Raw genomic sequence first — 17,074 nt, 5'->3', positions numbered from 1 at the left:
TGCTTTCCTTTCATGTCCGTCGACACTTGCCATCTGGTTTCTGTACAAATTGTAAATAGCCTTTCGCTCCCTGTATTTTACCCCTGCCAACTTTAGAATTTGAAAGAGAGTATTCCAGTCAACATTGTCAAAAGCTTTCTCTAAGTCTACAAATGCTAGAAATGTAGGTTTGCCTTTCCTTAATCTATTTTCTAAGATAAGTTGTAGGGTCAGTCTTGCCTCACGTGTTCCAACATTTCTGTGGAATCCAAACTGATCTTCGCCGAGGTTGGCTTCTACCAGTTTTCCATTCGTCTGTAAAGAATTCGCGTTAGTATTTTGCAGCTGTGACTTATTAAACTGATAGATTGCTATCCTTAGTGTAAGTGATGAAGAGTTACATGATGTGTTGAATGGAATGAACATTTTAATGAGTACAGAATATTGATTGCGAGTAAACCAGAAAAAGACAAAATTGGTGAGAAGTAGCAGAAATGAGAACAGGAGAAACTTAACAGAATTTGGGATCCTGAAGTAGATGAAATGAAGGAATCCTGCTACTTAGGCAGCAAAATAACCCATGATAGACGGATGAAAGTGGACATAAAAAGCAGACTAGCACTGGCAAAAGGGGCATTCCTGGCAGAAAGAGGTCTACTAGTATCAGACAAAGGCCTTAATTTGAGGAAGAAATTTCTGAAAGTGTACATTTGGAGCAGAGCATTGTATGGTAGTGAAACAACTACTGTGGGAAAACTGGAACAGAAGAGAATCAAAGCATTTGAGGTTTGTTGCTGCAGAAGAATGTTGAAAATAAATGTACTGATGAGGTTAGGAAGGGGGGTGTTCCTTGCAGAATCAGATAGGGAAGGAATATAAGGGAAACACTGACAAGAAGAAGGGACAGGATGATATGACATCTGTTAAGACATTAGGGAATAACTTTCGTGGTACTAGAAGGAGCTGCAGGGGCTAAAAACTGTAGAGGAAAACAGTGTGTGGAACATATCCAGCAAATAATTGAAGACATGGTGGGTTGCAAGTGTTATTCTAAGGTGAAAAGGTTGGCATAGGAGACGAATTTATGGCTGGCCTCATCAAACCAATCAAAAGACTGATGAGGACTGAAAATTCAACTATTCAACCATAATACTTGACTCCTGTATTTATCACCTACACTCTGTATTATAGTAATAATAAAGCGATCTTTTAATACTTGTGGTGTCAGATTAGATTTTTTTGGTTTGTGTTTTCCTAAAATAAAATTGTAATATTGTCACAGCCCAAAAACTTTATTGAATTAGTGCACTTTTCCATGGAAGACTTTATAGTAAACAGACTTTGTATGAGATCAAAGAATGTTGAAGAGTGTAGCACTCCTTCCAGAATGCATAAATGGCAAAATTTCTGTTCATGTTAAGCTATGAGACTTTTTATAAAAATAATACAGCAAAACAGATAACATGAAAGGAGAATTTTAGAAGTCTAAGCCTTTAAAACCAGAGGAGTTTTATTCTAGATTCAAGGAGATCAAAGGAAAGAAGTGGAGATTGTTCACTCTCCTGTTCAAGGAGTGAATTGCTAAACATCTTTGTAATAAAGATGGTTGTTGAATTTATTGAATATAAATGGGTGACATACTGAATTTTCTGTTTCAGGATTCTCTTCCATTTCCACAAAAATGACTCTACTCACATCAGAGCAAAAGTATCACCTCCCAGACTGAACGGAGCACGTTTAGGGGTTTTTGGGACTCGTTCACCACATCGACCTTGTCCAGTTGGGCTCTCTCTTGTCTGCATTGACCGTGTTGAAGGTTTGTTTTCATCCACAAATTTTATGAATGGTAATCATAAAGATATAGCTACCGTTTGGAAAAAAAAATTGTATAATTAATTTTTATTTATTTGTTGGTGCATGTCTGCAGTCTTGGTTAACATTGAAATCCCCACACCACGGTACATTGACATATTGCTTGAGGAGCCAAAACAAAATGGCATGCAGATTTTGATATGTACTAGGGTTGCAAACACACCACCAAACAAACAAAAAAGTAATGAGATAACTTTTTTCCTTAGATGATTATTAAAACCTTTGAGTACCCCCTCATAACAGAGTAGTTGGCTCAGAAGAAAAGTTTCCTCTCCAGTACTCTCGTATGCACTTGCTAGTTTAGCCCACAGGAGATGTAGAAATATTTAATTTCATTCCTGCCTACCTACTCCTCCCACTCCTTGTATTTGGTGTTTTGTTACTTGAAATAACATAGTTGAAAAGATTTGAAAAAGTACTTTCAGCAATTTTACCACTTCACTATCCTTTGGATGTATTTTGAATTCAGTTGTGTTAAACAACTTTCTTATTGAATTATCAGACAGCAGATGTCAGTATCTCATGAGCTAGTAAAAATTCTAACAGATTAATGTTTCAGTTTGTCTTGGGCTGTAAGTAGTTCTCTCTTTGATTAATGTTTCAGTTTGTCTTGGGCTGTAAGTAGTTCTCTCTTTGACCATCTTGAGTGAGTGTTGAGAACAAGTGAATGAAAACAATCGATTCAGTTGGTTGGTGGAAAACAATTGCAGTCATTCTGTTGTAGCTTTACGTATCGATAGAAGTGTTCATTTATTCTTTTGAGTAAAACCGGTCTGTGGGAGCCACTGAATGGAAACAAGCGAAACAGTCAGTTGTAGCTTTACATATAAGTTGGATTATTATACATTCATTTCTTTTGATTGTGAAACCAGTCCGTGGTGGGAGCAACCGAATGAAAATAGTCAACACAATCCAGTGGTGTTTTCTGTACTGACTGTGTTATGCATCTTTGCCCCCCCCCCCCTCCCCCCCAGGTGAAACCAGTCTTTAGTTTTTTCTGGCAGTGGAAGCATGTATTCGTTCGGCATTGAACTGAAACCACTGTTTAGTGGTTTAGTTGACTGAATTACCCAGTTATTCTAGTGAGTTAAACCGATCTGCAGTGCTTTCATTAGGCGAAGTAAAGCAGTGGCATACAAGGTCTGTTCAAGAAATTCTGGAACATTCGTAATTTCGTACCAATGATGTGTTGGAGCGTAATGTGGTTGGCGTCCCTGCACATGCCTGTTTTTTGTGTGTAACTGCCGGAAGTTTAATTTTTGTATGTCTGCTAGTTATTGTTCAGTGCTGTAATGAGTAGAACATTGTCTCACACAGTTTGCGAATTTTGAGATCGCAGAGTTAGAGGAGCAATGTGTCTGCTTTAAATTATACGTGAAACTCAAGAAAATCTTTACAGTGACACACCAAATTATGCAGGAAGCCTGTGGTGATAATTGTTTAAGCCGTTCTCTGTGTTGTGAGTGGTTCACAAAGTTTAAAAATTGCCTAACAGATGTTGAAGATAATCTTCATGTAGGATGCCCTTCGATGTCTACTGATGACGCTCATGCCAGGAACGTCAACGACGTTGGCATGCCAGTCGAAGACTGAATGAAACATTTCAGTTGGATCATGTGATGAAATCCTGAAACAACATCCTGGAATGCATCGAGTTGCCACCAAGTTCATCCCATGGCTCATGAGTCAAGACCAGAAAGACCTTTACCTCCCGATCTGTAAACAGCTTTTGGATCATGCAAATGAAAACGAGAGATTCCTTCAGAGAATCATAACTGGTGGTGAGATGTGGGTCTACGTTTATGATATCGAGACCAAGCTTCAATCTTCACAATAGGTTGGGAAAGGTTCTCCAAGACCAAAAAGGGCTCATCAGGTCAAGTCAAATGTCAAAACCATGCTGACAGTTTTCTTTGTCTTTGAAGGATTAGTTCATCATGAATTTATGTCACAGGAACAAACTATTAATTGATGTTGCGACACTTGAGAGAAAATGTGAGAAGAGCCTGAAATGGGGTGAGACAGTTCATGACTCTTACATCATGACAACACACCCGCACATTAATTCCTGTTGGTGTGTGACTGTTACACAAAAAACGAACACACTCTGCTGCCTCATCCTCTTTACTCTCCAGACCTGGCCCCTGCAGACTTTTTTCTTATTTCCAATTGAAAGGACAAAGATTTGCAGTGATAGTCGACATAAAAGAAAATTTGAAGATTGCGCGTCATGTGATCCAGCAAGAGGTGGACCAGGACTGCTTCTGGAAATGGTATTGGGAGTACACTTTCAGAAATTTCTTCCTCAAATTAAGGCCTTTTTCTGATACTAGTAGACCTCTTTCTGCCAGGAATGCCCCTTTTGCCAGTGCTAGTCTGCTTTTTATGTCCACTTTCATCCGTCCATCATGGGTTATTTTGCTGCCTAAGTAGCAGGATTCCTTCATTTCATCTACTTCAGGATCCCCAATTCTGTTAAGTTTCTCCTGTTCTCATTTCTGCTACTTCTCACCAATTTTGTCTTTTTCTGGTTTACTCACAATCAATATTCTGTGCTCATTAGAATGTTCATTCCATTCAACACATCATGTAACTCTTCATCACTTACACTAAGGATAGCAATGTCATCATTAGGAGTGTTGTATCAGTTGTGGAGGAGAGTATTTCAAAGGAAGATATGTACAATAAGTAAAAGGTAAGGGTAGAAAAAATTTTTGGATTAAGTTCCAGAATTTTTTGGGAGGATAGCCCCACCTCATGTGTATGTGAAGACCAGTGGACCCAAGTCAAAATAAGCGATATAAATTCTCGTGTGATTATGTACTGAAAGAAAAATTCTTCTTTTCACCACTTAAAACTGAGATATAAACTGCTGTGCATTAAATCATTCCAAGTGCAATTAACAACATGTAACTAGTGAAAGCTTCATTGGGAGTACAAAGTTGAGCAAGCATAAAAGTTCTGTTAGGGGTATTTGAACAAGAAAGGATACATACCAGATCTTTCTGATTGTTTGCATTTTGTTTTACTCAAAAGGTGCAAAGATGTCTATTAATTACAAAAAATCTAGCCACTGAGCGTCGCACATGCTCCATGTAGTGTCCTCCTACTACCAGGCCCAGGCCAGCAGCCGGCACAGGGTTGTGGTGTCGTGGCCAGTTACTGCTAACACAGGTCCCGGGCCAGTGCTGTGCTCCACTTGGGCCGGCCGTGGTGCTACCACCCCGCTCCAGCTTCTGCCCTGGACCTGGTAGAAGCAGGAGGAGGCTCTATGGCGTTGGCGCCATGCGCCCACTGCAGTGACCGTCGCTGCCCCCCCCCCCCCCCCCTGAAAAAGCGTGAATAAGAATGAGAGTGAAATAACTCAAATCCAGAGACTAAGTGAAAAGATTCATATAACGCGTGTACTGACAGGTACTTGCGTCAGTTGGTTGTTTTGCATTGAATGAAACCACTGAAACCCGGTCAATGAGTGAAAACATTCATACAACAGCCACAACTGATGGAAACTTGTTTCAATCAGTTGTCTCACATTGAATGAAAACACTTAAACCTGGTGAGTGAGTGAGTGAGTGAAAACTTCCATATAGCTGACGCAGCCACGGAAACTAGTTTCATTCGGTTGTTTCATTCAACTGAAAAAAACTGACATGAATGGAAGAACAATCGACTGACTCATTGGTTGTTGAAAACAGTCAGTTGTCCCATCACTATCTAGAGCCTGCCGTTTGTAAACTTGTTGCTAACAGAAGCGCTAGTTGATCCATATGATCTTCAGTTTAGAGCTTTAGTTGATTCGTTCAGCCTTTCATTGCATATAGCTGTTCATTCATAATAATAAACGGAGTATTCATTTGCTCCCACAACTGTTCAACGAACCATTTACCAAAGCTAACGTCTCATTTCCTGTGAGTATATTTGTGAGTTACAATTTAATCTTAATGTACATTTAATAATTTGCTTACTTGAAGATCAAGTTATCAAACTCACTCTAATTTTATAAAGTGGAAAATCCAGGATGGAATAACGGCCATATTCTGGAGAGGATAGTTTGCTACTCACCATATAGCAGGGAGGTTGAGTCACAGATAGGCACAGCAAAAAAAAGTCGGTCAAACATCTAAGCTTTTGACCAGAGAGGCCTTCATCTCAATTAGACAACTCTCTAATGCAACTCACACGCATGTGACCACAGTATGAGTGTGAGAGTTGCATTTGCGTGTGTGCATGTGTGTTTTGGCCATTTTGGATGAAAGCCTTTTCTGGTTGAAAGTTTACTTGTTTGATCATCTTTTTGATGTGCCTATCTGCAACTCAACATCTCCGCTGTGTGGTGGGTGGCAATGTATCCTTTCAATAATGTTGTAGTAACTCGCATTTTAATGAATTCTACAGTTTGCTATATAATTGACAACCGTGCTATGTTTTGTTGGATGTTTTTGGGAAACCCACCTTTTATTAATATACTACCTACAGTTATAACAGCACAAACTTCATAAATCCACAAACTCTGTGTATTCTTTTTTTATTTTTTAGTCAGCAGTCTTCTGACTGGTTTGATGCGCACCGCCACGAATATACTTCTCCTGTGCCAACCTCTTCACTTCAGAGTAGCACTTGCAACTTACTTTCTCAGTTATTTGCGGGGTATTTTCCAATCTCTGTCTTCCTCTGTGGTTTTTACCCTCTACAGCTCCCTCTAATACCATGGAAATTATTCCCTAACATCTTAACAGTTGTCCCACCATCCTGTCCCTTTTTCTTGTCATAGTCCTTCCCTCTCCAATTTTGTGCTGAATCTGCTCATTCCTTACTTTACCACACCATCTGATTTTCAACATTCATCTATAGCACCACATTTCAAATGCTTCTATTCTCTTCTGTTCCAGTTTTCCCATAGTTCATATTTCACTACCATACAGTTCTGTACTCCAAACATACATTCTCAGAAGTTTCTTCCTCCAATTAAGGCCTATATTTGATACTAATAGACTTCTCTTGGCCAGAAGTGCCCTTTTTGCCAGTGCTATTCTGCTTTGTATGCCCTCCTTGTTCCATCCATCATGAGTTATTTTGCTGCCTGATAACAGAATTCCTTAACTTCATCACCACCAATCAAGATGTCAAGTTTCTCACTGTCCTCACTTCTGCTGCTTTGCATTACCTTCGTCTTTCTTCCATTTTCTCTCAGTCCATATTCTGTACTTATTAGACTGTTCATTCCATTCAGGAGATCCTGTAACTCATCTTCACTTACATTGAGGATAGCAATGTTATCAGCAAATCTTACCATTGATCCTTTCAACTTGAATTTTAATTCCATTCCTGAACCTAACTTTTACTTCCATCATTGCTTCTTCGATGTATAGGTAGAACAGTAGGAGCGAAAGACAACACCCTTGTCTTAAACCCTTTTTAATCCAAGCATTTTGTTCTTGGTCTTCCAGTTGTAGTATTCCCTCTTGGCTCTTGTACATATTGTATATTACAGGTCTCTTCCTGTAGCTTACCCTTATTTTCCTCAGAATTTTGAACATCTTGTACCTTTTGACTTTTTTTTTTTTTTTTTTTTTTTTCCCAAATGAACAAACCTTAAGAACATGTCTTAATTTTTCATTTAGTCTTGCTTCCATTATCAACCTGATACGTACAACTTATTTGTAGATAACAGTGCATCTTTTTTTATTTCCAGTTTTGCTACTTTACATACATGAAGCGAATGTATCAGTGTTGCAGTACTTACGGAGTAATGAGCAAACTGTAGGAGCCTGTGGGTTGAGGTGCCGATGCAGAAATCACTTGCAACATCAGCAAAGAGATATGTAGGGAAAGTACATTTGCTCTGGTGCAAATCAAGTAATTGTTGTTGTTGTTGTTGTTGTGGTCTTCAGTCCTGAGACTGGTTTGATGCAGCTCGCCATGCTACTCTATCCTGTGCAAGCTTCTTCATCTCCCAATACCTACTGCAACCTACATCCTTCTGAATCTGTTTAGTGTATTCATCTCTTGGTCTCCCTCTATGATTTTTACGTGCCACGCTGCCCTCCCAATACTAAATTGGTGATCCCTTGATGCCTCAGAATATGCCCCACCTACCGATCCCTTCTCCTAGTCAAGTTGTGCCACAAATGTCTCTTCTCTCCAATTCTATTCAATACCTCCTGATTAGTTATGTGATCTACCCATCTAATCTTCAGCATTCTTCTGTAGCACCACATTTCGAAAGCTTCTATTCTCTTCTTGTCTAAACTATTTATCGTCCACATTTCACTTCCATACATGGCTACACTCCATGCAAATACTTTCAGAAACGACTTCCTGACACTTAAATCTATACTTGATGTTAACAAATTTTTCTTCAGAAACACTTTCCTTGCCATTGCCAGTCTACATTTTATATCCTCTCTGCTTCGACCATCATCAGTTATTTTGCTCCCCAAATAGCAAAACTCATTTACTACTTTAAGTGTCTCATTTCCTAATCTAATTCCCGCAGCATCACCCGATTTAATTTGACTACATTCCATTATCCTCGTTTTGCTTTTGTTGATGTTCATCTTATACCCTCCTTTCAAGACACTGTCCCTTCCGTTCAGCTGCTCTTCCAAGTCCTTTGCTGTCTCTGACAGAATTACAATGTCATCGGCAAACGTCAAAGTTTTTATTCTTCTCCATGGATTGTAATTCCTACTCCTAATTTTTCATTTGTTTCCTTTACTTCTTGCTCAGTATACAGATTGAATAACATCGGGGATAGGCTGCAACCCTGTCTCACTCCCTTCCCAACCGCTGCTTCCCTTTCATGCCCCTCGACTCTTATAACTGCCACGTGGTTTCTGTACAAATCGTAAATAGCCTTTCGCTCCCTGTATTTTACCCCTGCCACCTTCAGAATTTGAAAGAGAGTATTCCACTCAACATTGTCAAAAGCTTTCTCTAAGTCTACAAATGCTAGAAACGTAGGTTTGCCTTTCCTTAATCTTTCTTCTAAGATAAGTTGTAGGGTCTGCCTCACGTGTTCCAACATTTCTACGGAATCCAAACTGATCTTCCCCGAGGTCGGCTTCTATCAGTTTTTCCATTCGTCTGTAAAGAATTCATGTCAGTATTTTGCAGCTGTGGCTTATTAAACTGATAGTTCGGTAATTTTCACATCCGTCAACACCTGCTTTCTATGGGATTGGAATAATTATTATATTCTTCTTGAAGTCTGAGGGTATTTCGCCTGTCTCATACACCTTGCTCACTAGATGGTAGAGTTTTGTTAGGCCTGGCTCTCCCAAGGCTGTCAGTAGTTCTAATGGAATGTTGTACACTCCCGGGGCCTTGGTTCGACTTATGTCTTTCAGTGCTCTGTCAAATTCTTCAAGCAGTATTATATCTCCTATTTCATCTTCATCTAGATTCTCTTCCATTTCTATAATATTGTCGTCAAGAACATCCTCAAGCAATTGTTATTAATAAATATTAGCTAACAAAAGTAGCCTTTTGCCACTCAGTCCTTAGGAGACGTCTACGTTGTAAATACTATATTTCAGTAATTTTCCAATACCGGGAAATGTTGATATAAATAAATAAATAACTTGGGCATAACTGAAGATGTACAATCTTGTACGAAGTATACCAATTTTACACTCAGGTTACAGACTGTGCACCATAGTCTGCAGTTGTTGATTGGATGCCCTTTGATCTAATCATGCAGTGGACCATGCTCTTGTACTGTTAATCGTTAGCTTGTAATCAGTGCGAACAAGTTCATTTTACAGTTTTCCTTAAATAAATGCACCATAATGGCATCCAATGTAAAAATTATTTGCACAAAAAACTTCTTTCTGCTTCATTAAGTAAAACGTAGACAGTAGCATTGCACTTTCAGAATCCGATGGTGCTGCTACAGCTCTGCATGGGGACTTAAAACTACGAGAGCATCTCCGCGTAACAGGTAGGAAGAACCTCTGTGCGACAGTTCAAGGACAGACTGCCTAAATTATCACAGAACTAGGGTGGGAAAGTGCAGCCAGTTATACTGTATGCCCCTTATACAACCATCTGCGAACTCGCCTGCTCAACTGAGACATTTCTGGGAGGTTTAGTATGAGTGGGGAGGGGGGGGGGGGGTTCTTGCAAGCTGCAACCTCGGAATTGCCTCTCTGGTGCCTTTACATTTCTTAAAACCAAACTGATTGTCATCTAACACATCCTGAATTTTCTTTTCCATCTTTTGTGTATTCTTGTCAGCAGCGTGGATGCATGAGCTTTTAAGCTGATTGTGCGATAATTCTCACTCTTGTCAGTTCTTGCAGTCTTCAGAATTGTATGGATGATATTTTTCTGAAACTCAGATGGTATATCGCCAGACTCATACATTCTGCATAACAATATGAAAAGTCATTTTGTTGCCACTTTCCCCAATGAGTGTAGAAGTTTTGATGTAATGTTATCTATCCCTTCCACCTTATTTGATGTAAAGTCTTCCAAACTCTTTGAAATTGATTCTAAAACTGGCTCCCCTATCTCTTCTAAATCGATTCCTGTTTCTTCTTCTATTACATCAGACAAATCTTCTAGAGGCCTTCAGTGTACTCTTCCAACCTATCCGCTCTCTACTCTGCATTTAACAGTGGAGTTCTCGTTGCACTGTTAATGCTACCATCCTTGGTTTTAATTTCACTCAAGGTTGTTTTGACTTTCCTATATGGTGAATCAGCCCTTCCAACAGTCATTTGTTTCCCAATCTCTTTACATTTTCCTTGTAGCCATTTAGTCTTAGCTTCCCTGCACTTCCTATCCATTTCATTCCTCAATGACTCATATTTCTGTATTTTGGAGTTCCCTTGAACCTTTTTCTACTTTCTTCTATTATCAAGCAACCGAAGTATTTCTCCTGTTACCCATGGTTTCTTTGCAGCTACCTCCTTTGTACCCATATTTTTCTTTCCAACTTCTGTAATTGCCCTTTTTAGAAATGTCCATTCCGGTTCAAATGTAATACTTACTGACCTATTTCTCACTGCAGTATCTATGGCCTTGATTCAAACAATGGAAAATCCAGCATGGAATGTAACAATATTAGGAAAAGGAAAGTTGTTACCATATAGTAGAGCAGAGATGCTGAGTTACAGATAGGCACAACAAAAAGACTCTTGCAATTAAAGCTTTCGGCCAATAAGGCCTTTGCCAACAATAGAACACACACACACAAACACGACTCACACACATGGCTGCAGTCTCAGGCAACTGAAACCACACTGCAAGCAGCAGCACCAGTGCGTGATGGGAGTGACGACTGGGTGGTCGTACGGAGGAGTCTGGGGCTGGGAGGGGGAGGAATAATTAGGGGGGTGGCGGGCAGTGAAGTGCTGCAGGGCAGGGGAGAGCGGGGAGGTGGGGGGGGGGGGGAAGAGAGAAATAAAAAGACTGTGTGGGATGGTGGAATGATGGCTGTGTAGTGCTGGAATGGAAACAGGGAAGGGGCTGAATGGGTAAGAACAGCGACTAACGAGACCAGAGGGGTTACGGGAATGTAGGATGTATTGCAGGCAAAGTTCCCAACTGCGCAATTCAGAAAAGCTGGTGTTGGTGGGAAGGATCCGTATGGCACAGGCTGTGAAGCAGTCATTGAAATGAAGGATATATTTGGCAGCATGTTCAGCAACAGGGTGGTCCATTTGTTTCTTGGCCACAGTTTGTCAGTGGCATTCATCCGGACAGACAGGTTGTTGCTTGTCATGCCTACATAGAATGTAGCACATTGGTTGCAGTTTAGCTTGTAGATCACATGACTGGTTTCACAGGTAGTCTTGCCTTTGATGGGATAGGTGATGTTCATGGCTGGAATGGAGTAGGTGGTGGTGGGAGGATGTATGGGACAGGTCTTGCATCTGCGTCTATTACAGGAGTATGAGCCATGAGGTAAGGGATTTGGAGCAGGGATTGTGTAAGGATGGATGAGTGTATTGTGTATATTTCTCGTTTCGGGGCACAACGAGAGGTAATTGAAACCCTGGTGGAGAATGTAATTCAGTTGCTCCAGTCCGTGGGGGGCTACTGAGTTATGAGGGGAATGCTCCTCTGTGGCTGGATGGTGTGACTTTGGTAGGTGGTGGGAGACTAAAGATAAATCATGGGAGATTTGTTTTCGTATAAGGTTGGGAGGGTAATTAGTCAGTGAAGACTTCAGTGAGACCCTCAGTATATTTTGAGAGGGACTGCTCGTCACTGAAGATGCGACGACCAAGGGTGGCTAGGCTGTACGGAAGGGACTTCTTGGTATGTAACAGGTGGCAGCTGTCGAAGTGGAGGTATTGCCGGTGGTTAGTAGGTTTGATATGGACGGAGGTACTGATGTAGCCATCTTTGAGATGGAGGTGGCCTCAGGTTGAGTGGGACCAGGTGAAGCAAATGGGGGAGAAGTTGTTGAGGTTGTGGAGGAATGTGGATAGGATGTCTTCACCCTCAATCCAGATAGCAAAGATGTCATTAATGAATCTGAACCAGGATAGGGGTTTAGGATACTGGGTTTATAGGAAGGACTCCTCTAGATGGCCCATGAATAGGTTGGCATAGGATGGAGCCATGCTGGTGCCCATAGCCCTACCCCGGATTAGTTTGTAGGTAATGCCTTCAAAGGAGAAGTAATTGTGGGTGAGGATATAGTTGGTCATGGCGACTAGGAAGGAGGTAGTTGTTCTGGAATCCATCAGGCTTCGGGAGAGGTGGTGCTTGCAGTGTGGGCCAGTTGCCTGAGACTGCAGCTGTGTGTGTGTGTGGGGGGGGGGGGGCGCATCTGTTGTTGACGAAGGCCTTAATGGCCGAAAGCTTTAATGGTGAGAGTCTTTTTGTTGTGCCTACCTGTGACTCAGCATATCCTTAGGGAACTTGGAGCCTCTCTCTTCATTCATTAGTACTTCCATATCCCACTTTTCTGCAGAATCATTTTTCGTGACTGATCTTTTAAACTTCAGCTGCTCTTCATCACTGTACTACAGTGTGATCTGAGTCTGTATCTGGGTGGATAAGGATGGGCAAATAGCTGATGTGCAGGCAGCTGGGCTGTATTGTATGCAACCGTACTGCCCTGGCCTTACACCTGCAGACAAGGGCAGCCAAGAGGTTGGTATGTACGCAGAACACGTACAATTGGCTGTCTGGCATGTAGCCTGTAGTAGCTACACCTGCCTGCAAATGAGCTGATGGGTGCTCCCCAGTCCTGTGACCCATGGGGCAGTGTTGGAACAGCCTACTCTGGTGGATCTGCAAGAAGAATGTGTACAACAAATTAATAGCATTGTATTTGTACCACAGATCTATACTGCATTTCATATTTCTTCAATGTTGACTGCCTCTTACATCATCTTTAACTTAGGTTCCTGGTGAGTTGTCTTCTATAATTTTGATTAATTACTGTTTGCTTTAGAGCAAAGTTGCTATTTCTGCATAATTTTCTCATAGAACAGGCATAACAATACATTGTTGATTTGTTGCTATGTATACATTTTCATTACTAGAACTGTGAACTTCTCAGTATACAATTTAAAGTATGGTAGCGGTATTCTTTCCTTTTCTTCCATTTGTTAACTCTTTCACATTTTGTATGACCTGTGACTTTATTATTTACCAGCTCATACATCTTTGGTTCTATTTATATAATCTTCCTTAAGTAATTTCTTTATTTTCTTTTGCTTTTCCTCAGACCTCAGACTATGGGCGTAAGTACACTTTCTTCAGTCAAAAATTGTGCATTTTATTCTTAAAATTCTTGTAGGGATTTGAGAAAGTTTTTTTAATTTTTTTTAAAGCTCCAATACAAACAAGCTACCAAGGATGCATCTGAGAGAGAACTACTATATACGCGGTTCATTCAAATGAAACCTGATGAGTGCATCTATCTTTGCCTTACCGGTAAAGTGGCACCACTTAACTGCAGGTATGGTGACGCCATCTATTGCTAAAGAGACTGACAAATGCACACCATTTGATGTTGCATAGCGCCAGTGTGATTACACGCCGAAGGGAAGGTGGTCACACAAGTTATCGTCCACTACTGAACATGCAGTGGAGTAAGCAGGAACAATGAGGAGTGATTCGATTTTTGGCGGCAGAGGGAGTTGGAGGCCGTGAAATGTGTCGACGAATGAAGGCAGTGTATGGAGAGCACAGTCAGAGTTGTTGTCCAATGGTGTTATCCTCGTGCATGATAATGCCCGCCAACCCATGGCCAATGTGGTGAAGACGACATTGCAGCAGTTTCGGTGGGAAGCACTGGAACATCGATCGTACGGTCCCTACCTTTCACCATGTGGCTTTCATGTGTTTGGACCTCTAAAACAAGCTGTTTGCGGACATCTATTCACAACAGATGATGAAGTGTGTGACTGGGTCCAGGCCTGGATCCAACAGCAGCTTACTAGCTTCTTCAAGGGTGGAATCGACAAGCTAGTGTTGCAACAGGATAAATGTGCTGACAGTTTTGGCGACTATATTTGAGTATGTGTACTGTTTTGAGTTAATAAAATCGTTACTGTTACTTTACACTAGTGACTGGATTTCATTTGAATGCCCCTTATAGAATGCTAAAGGCACAAAGAAAATTTATTCATTTAAGTCACGCCAAGAAATTATGTTCTTGTATTGTATGTTCTTAATTAAATTACTATTTTCCTAAATTTTCTTGGTTCTGTATTTATCAGTTTAAAATTGTTGCTCTTCCTTTCTCGCATATAAACTTTGTCATGTATATCATTTTAGACTAAAGTGAGCTTGAGGAAATTGTACAGAAAAGGGATTCTTTAACTATGATTTTCAAAAATTCTTAACAACCTAGAAAACAAGATTTTACCTTTAACTTACAAGTACACAAATGCACATGAATGTACAAATAATGAAATAAATCTTCTATTTGCTATGTTAGTTGCAATGTGTGGGCCTGGGCCATGACCTCCCCCTCCCCCAAACTGAATCCAAAATGAAAGAAGCATGAAACAGAAAAGTTTCAGCTTAATTAGCGATGATCAGTACTTCTGAGTTGTCCAATCTGAATGTTTCATGGCCCCATAAATAAATAAATCCTTGTGAAAATTTGTTTTCGTACATTAATATGTGTAACAGAAATGAAACCAGTGTAACCTTCATGAACTGTTTCTGTACCGCAATGGTGAATTGTTCAGCTTCGAGGAAACTATCTTTTTTTACTCTTGTGTTAGGTAAACACAGTAAACTGATCTTTGTCTTGGTATTCATTGGAATTGTAATTTGTTCCACTTTAACAACATACTTAAGTTAAGAAGCACCTTTTTCCCCTTAATTATAGTATTTTGACATTTTGAATTTTCTTTGTTGTTTGACTCGTCACCTGTGCACAAGAATTACATTCAATTTATCTTTAAGACTACAGACAAAAATACATCTACATCTACATGACTACTCTGCAATTCACATTCAAGTGCTTGGCAGAGGGTTCATTGAACCACAATAATACTATCTCTCTACCATCCCACTCCCGAACAGCGCGCGGGAAAAACGAACACCTAAGCCTTTCTGTTCGAGCTCTGATTTCTTATTTTATTTTGATGACCGTTCCTACCTATGTAGGTTGGGTTCAACAAAATATTTTCGCATTTGGAAGAGAAAGTTGTTGACTGAAATTTCGTAAATAGATCTCGCCGCGACGAAAAACGTCTTTGCTTTAATGACTTCCATCCCAACTCGCGTATCATATCTGCCACACTCTCTTCCCTATTACGTGATAATACAAAACAAGCTGCCCTTTTTTTTGCACCCTTTCGATGTCCTCTGTCAATCCCACCTGGTAAGGATCCCACACCGTGCAGAAATATTCTAACAGAGGACGAACGAATGTAGTGTAAGCTGTCTCTTTAGTGGACTTGTTGCATCTTCTAAGTGTCCTGCCAATGAAACGCAACCTTTGGCTCGCCTTCCCCACAGTATTATATATGTGGTCTTTCCAAATGAAGTTGTTCGTAATTTTAACACCCAGGTACTTAGTTGAATTGACAGCCTTGAGAATTGTACTATTTATCGAGTAATCGAATTCCAACGGATTTCTTTTGGAACTCATGTGGATAACCTCACACTTTTTGTTATTTAGCATCAACTGCCACCTACCACACCATACAGCAATCTTTTCTAAATCGCTTTGCAACTGATACTGGTCTTCGGATGACCTCACTAGACGGTAAATTACAGCATCATCTGCGAACAACCTAAGAGAACTGCTCAGATTGTCACCCAGGTCATTTATATAGATCAGGAACAGCAGAGGTCCCAGGACGCTTCCCTGGGGACCACCTGATATCACTTCAGTTTTACTCGATGATTTGCCGTCTGTTACTACGAACTGCGACCTTCCTGTCAGGAAATCACGAATCCAGTCGCACAACTGAGACGATACTCCATAGGCCCGTAGCTTGATTAGAAGATTGATGTATTGTCTTGTAGTGATCAGGTAATGTACTATGCATAAATGTTGTGATACATTTCCTATTTTAAAATCAAATTTTTATACCAAGTGCTAGATGGTTAAGACATGAGACCCATGTTTGGGACTACAAAGGTTCAGCTTCCTTTAGCTTTTCTGTGATTTCGCTACTTGATGCAAGAGTTTTTCTTCTGGACTGCCATGGCCAGTTTCCTCATTACCCTTCCTGATTCATCTAATGCTCCATATCTAAAGACTTCATTGTTGGTGGATTGTTAAACAGTAATTTGTGGTTGTGAGACACACCTATGACTGGACAAATCATTATTACATTGCACATTTTACTGTTATATTAAATCTTTCGTTATGGTATTTTCAACACTATCTATAACCAGTTATAAGTAAATTCAGACATCGTAAGTGAACTGAAATTTGTGATGTTATGAGAGGTGTTTTATGCATTATCAGAGGATGTAAACTTCATTATTAAGATTCAAGTATTTGCCTTGTATAAAACACTATCTATCAGAATTTAAATTTAATGTTACATAATTTGTAACCTTCTCAATTTCAGGCTCGTCCGTTTATTTCTCAGGAGTAGATATGGTGGATGGGACACCAGTATTGGACATAAAACCATACATTCCACAGTATGACTGCCCTCTAGAGTCTGTGCCTGGCAGCACTGAACTGCGGTTGATGGATGGTATGTATGTTTTTTGATGAATGAAGGAATGATATGTTGGATTTTAGAACTTGTGTGTAATCTCTTTTCTTAAGGAACTG

The 17,074-nt window shown here is 40.2% G+C and overlaps 2 protein-coding genes across 3 annotated transcripts in view; one reads left to right on the top strand and one right to left on the bottom strand.

The window, feature by feature from the left end:
- Positions 1 to 17,074, bottom strand: part of LOC126262553 (uncharacterized) — a 371,380-nt gene that overhangs the window by 238,479 nt on the left and 115,827 nt on the right. The window lies entirely within an intron of this gene.
- Positions 1 to 17,074, top strand: part of LOC126262550 (tRNA (adenine(37)-N6)-methyltransferase) — a 104,455-nt gene that overhangs the window by 42,648 nt on the left and 44,733 nt on the right. For both annotated transcript variants that reach the window (XM_049959241.1, XM_049959240.1), the window contains exons 3-4: positions 1,638 to 1,795; positions 16,863 to 16,994. In XM_049959241.1, coding sequence (XP_049815198.1) covers positions 1,638 to 1,795; positions 16,863 to 16,994 — 290 coding nt within the window. The remainder of the gene's footprint in view (positions 1 to 1,637; positions 1,796 to 16,862; positions 16,995 to 17,074) is intronic.

Source organism: Schistocerca nitens, chromosome 6 (genome assembly GCF_023898315.1).
Source record: "Schistocerca nitens isolate TAMUIC-IGC-003100 chromosome 6, iqSchNite1.1, whole genome shotgun sequence".
In the NCBI taxonomy this organism is placed as follows: domain Eukaryota; kingdom Metazoa; phylum Arthropoda; class Insecta; order Orthoptera; family Acrididae; genus Schistocerca; species Schistocerca nitens.
Note: the sequence above shows the minus strand (reverse complement) of the source record. Positions and strands in the feature narration are given on the sequence as shown.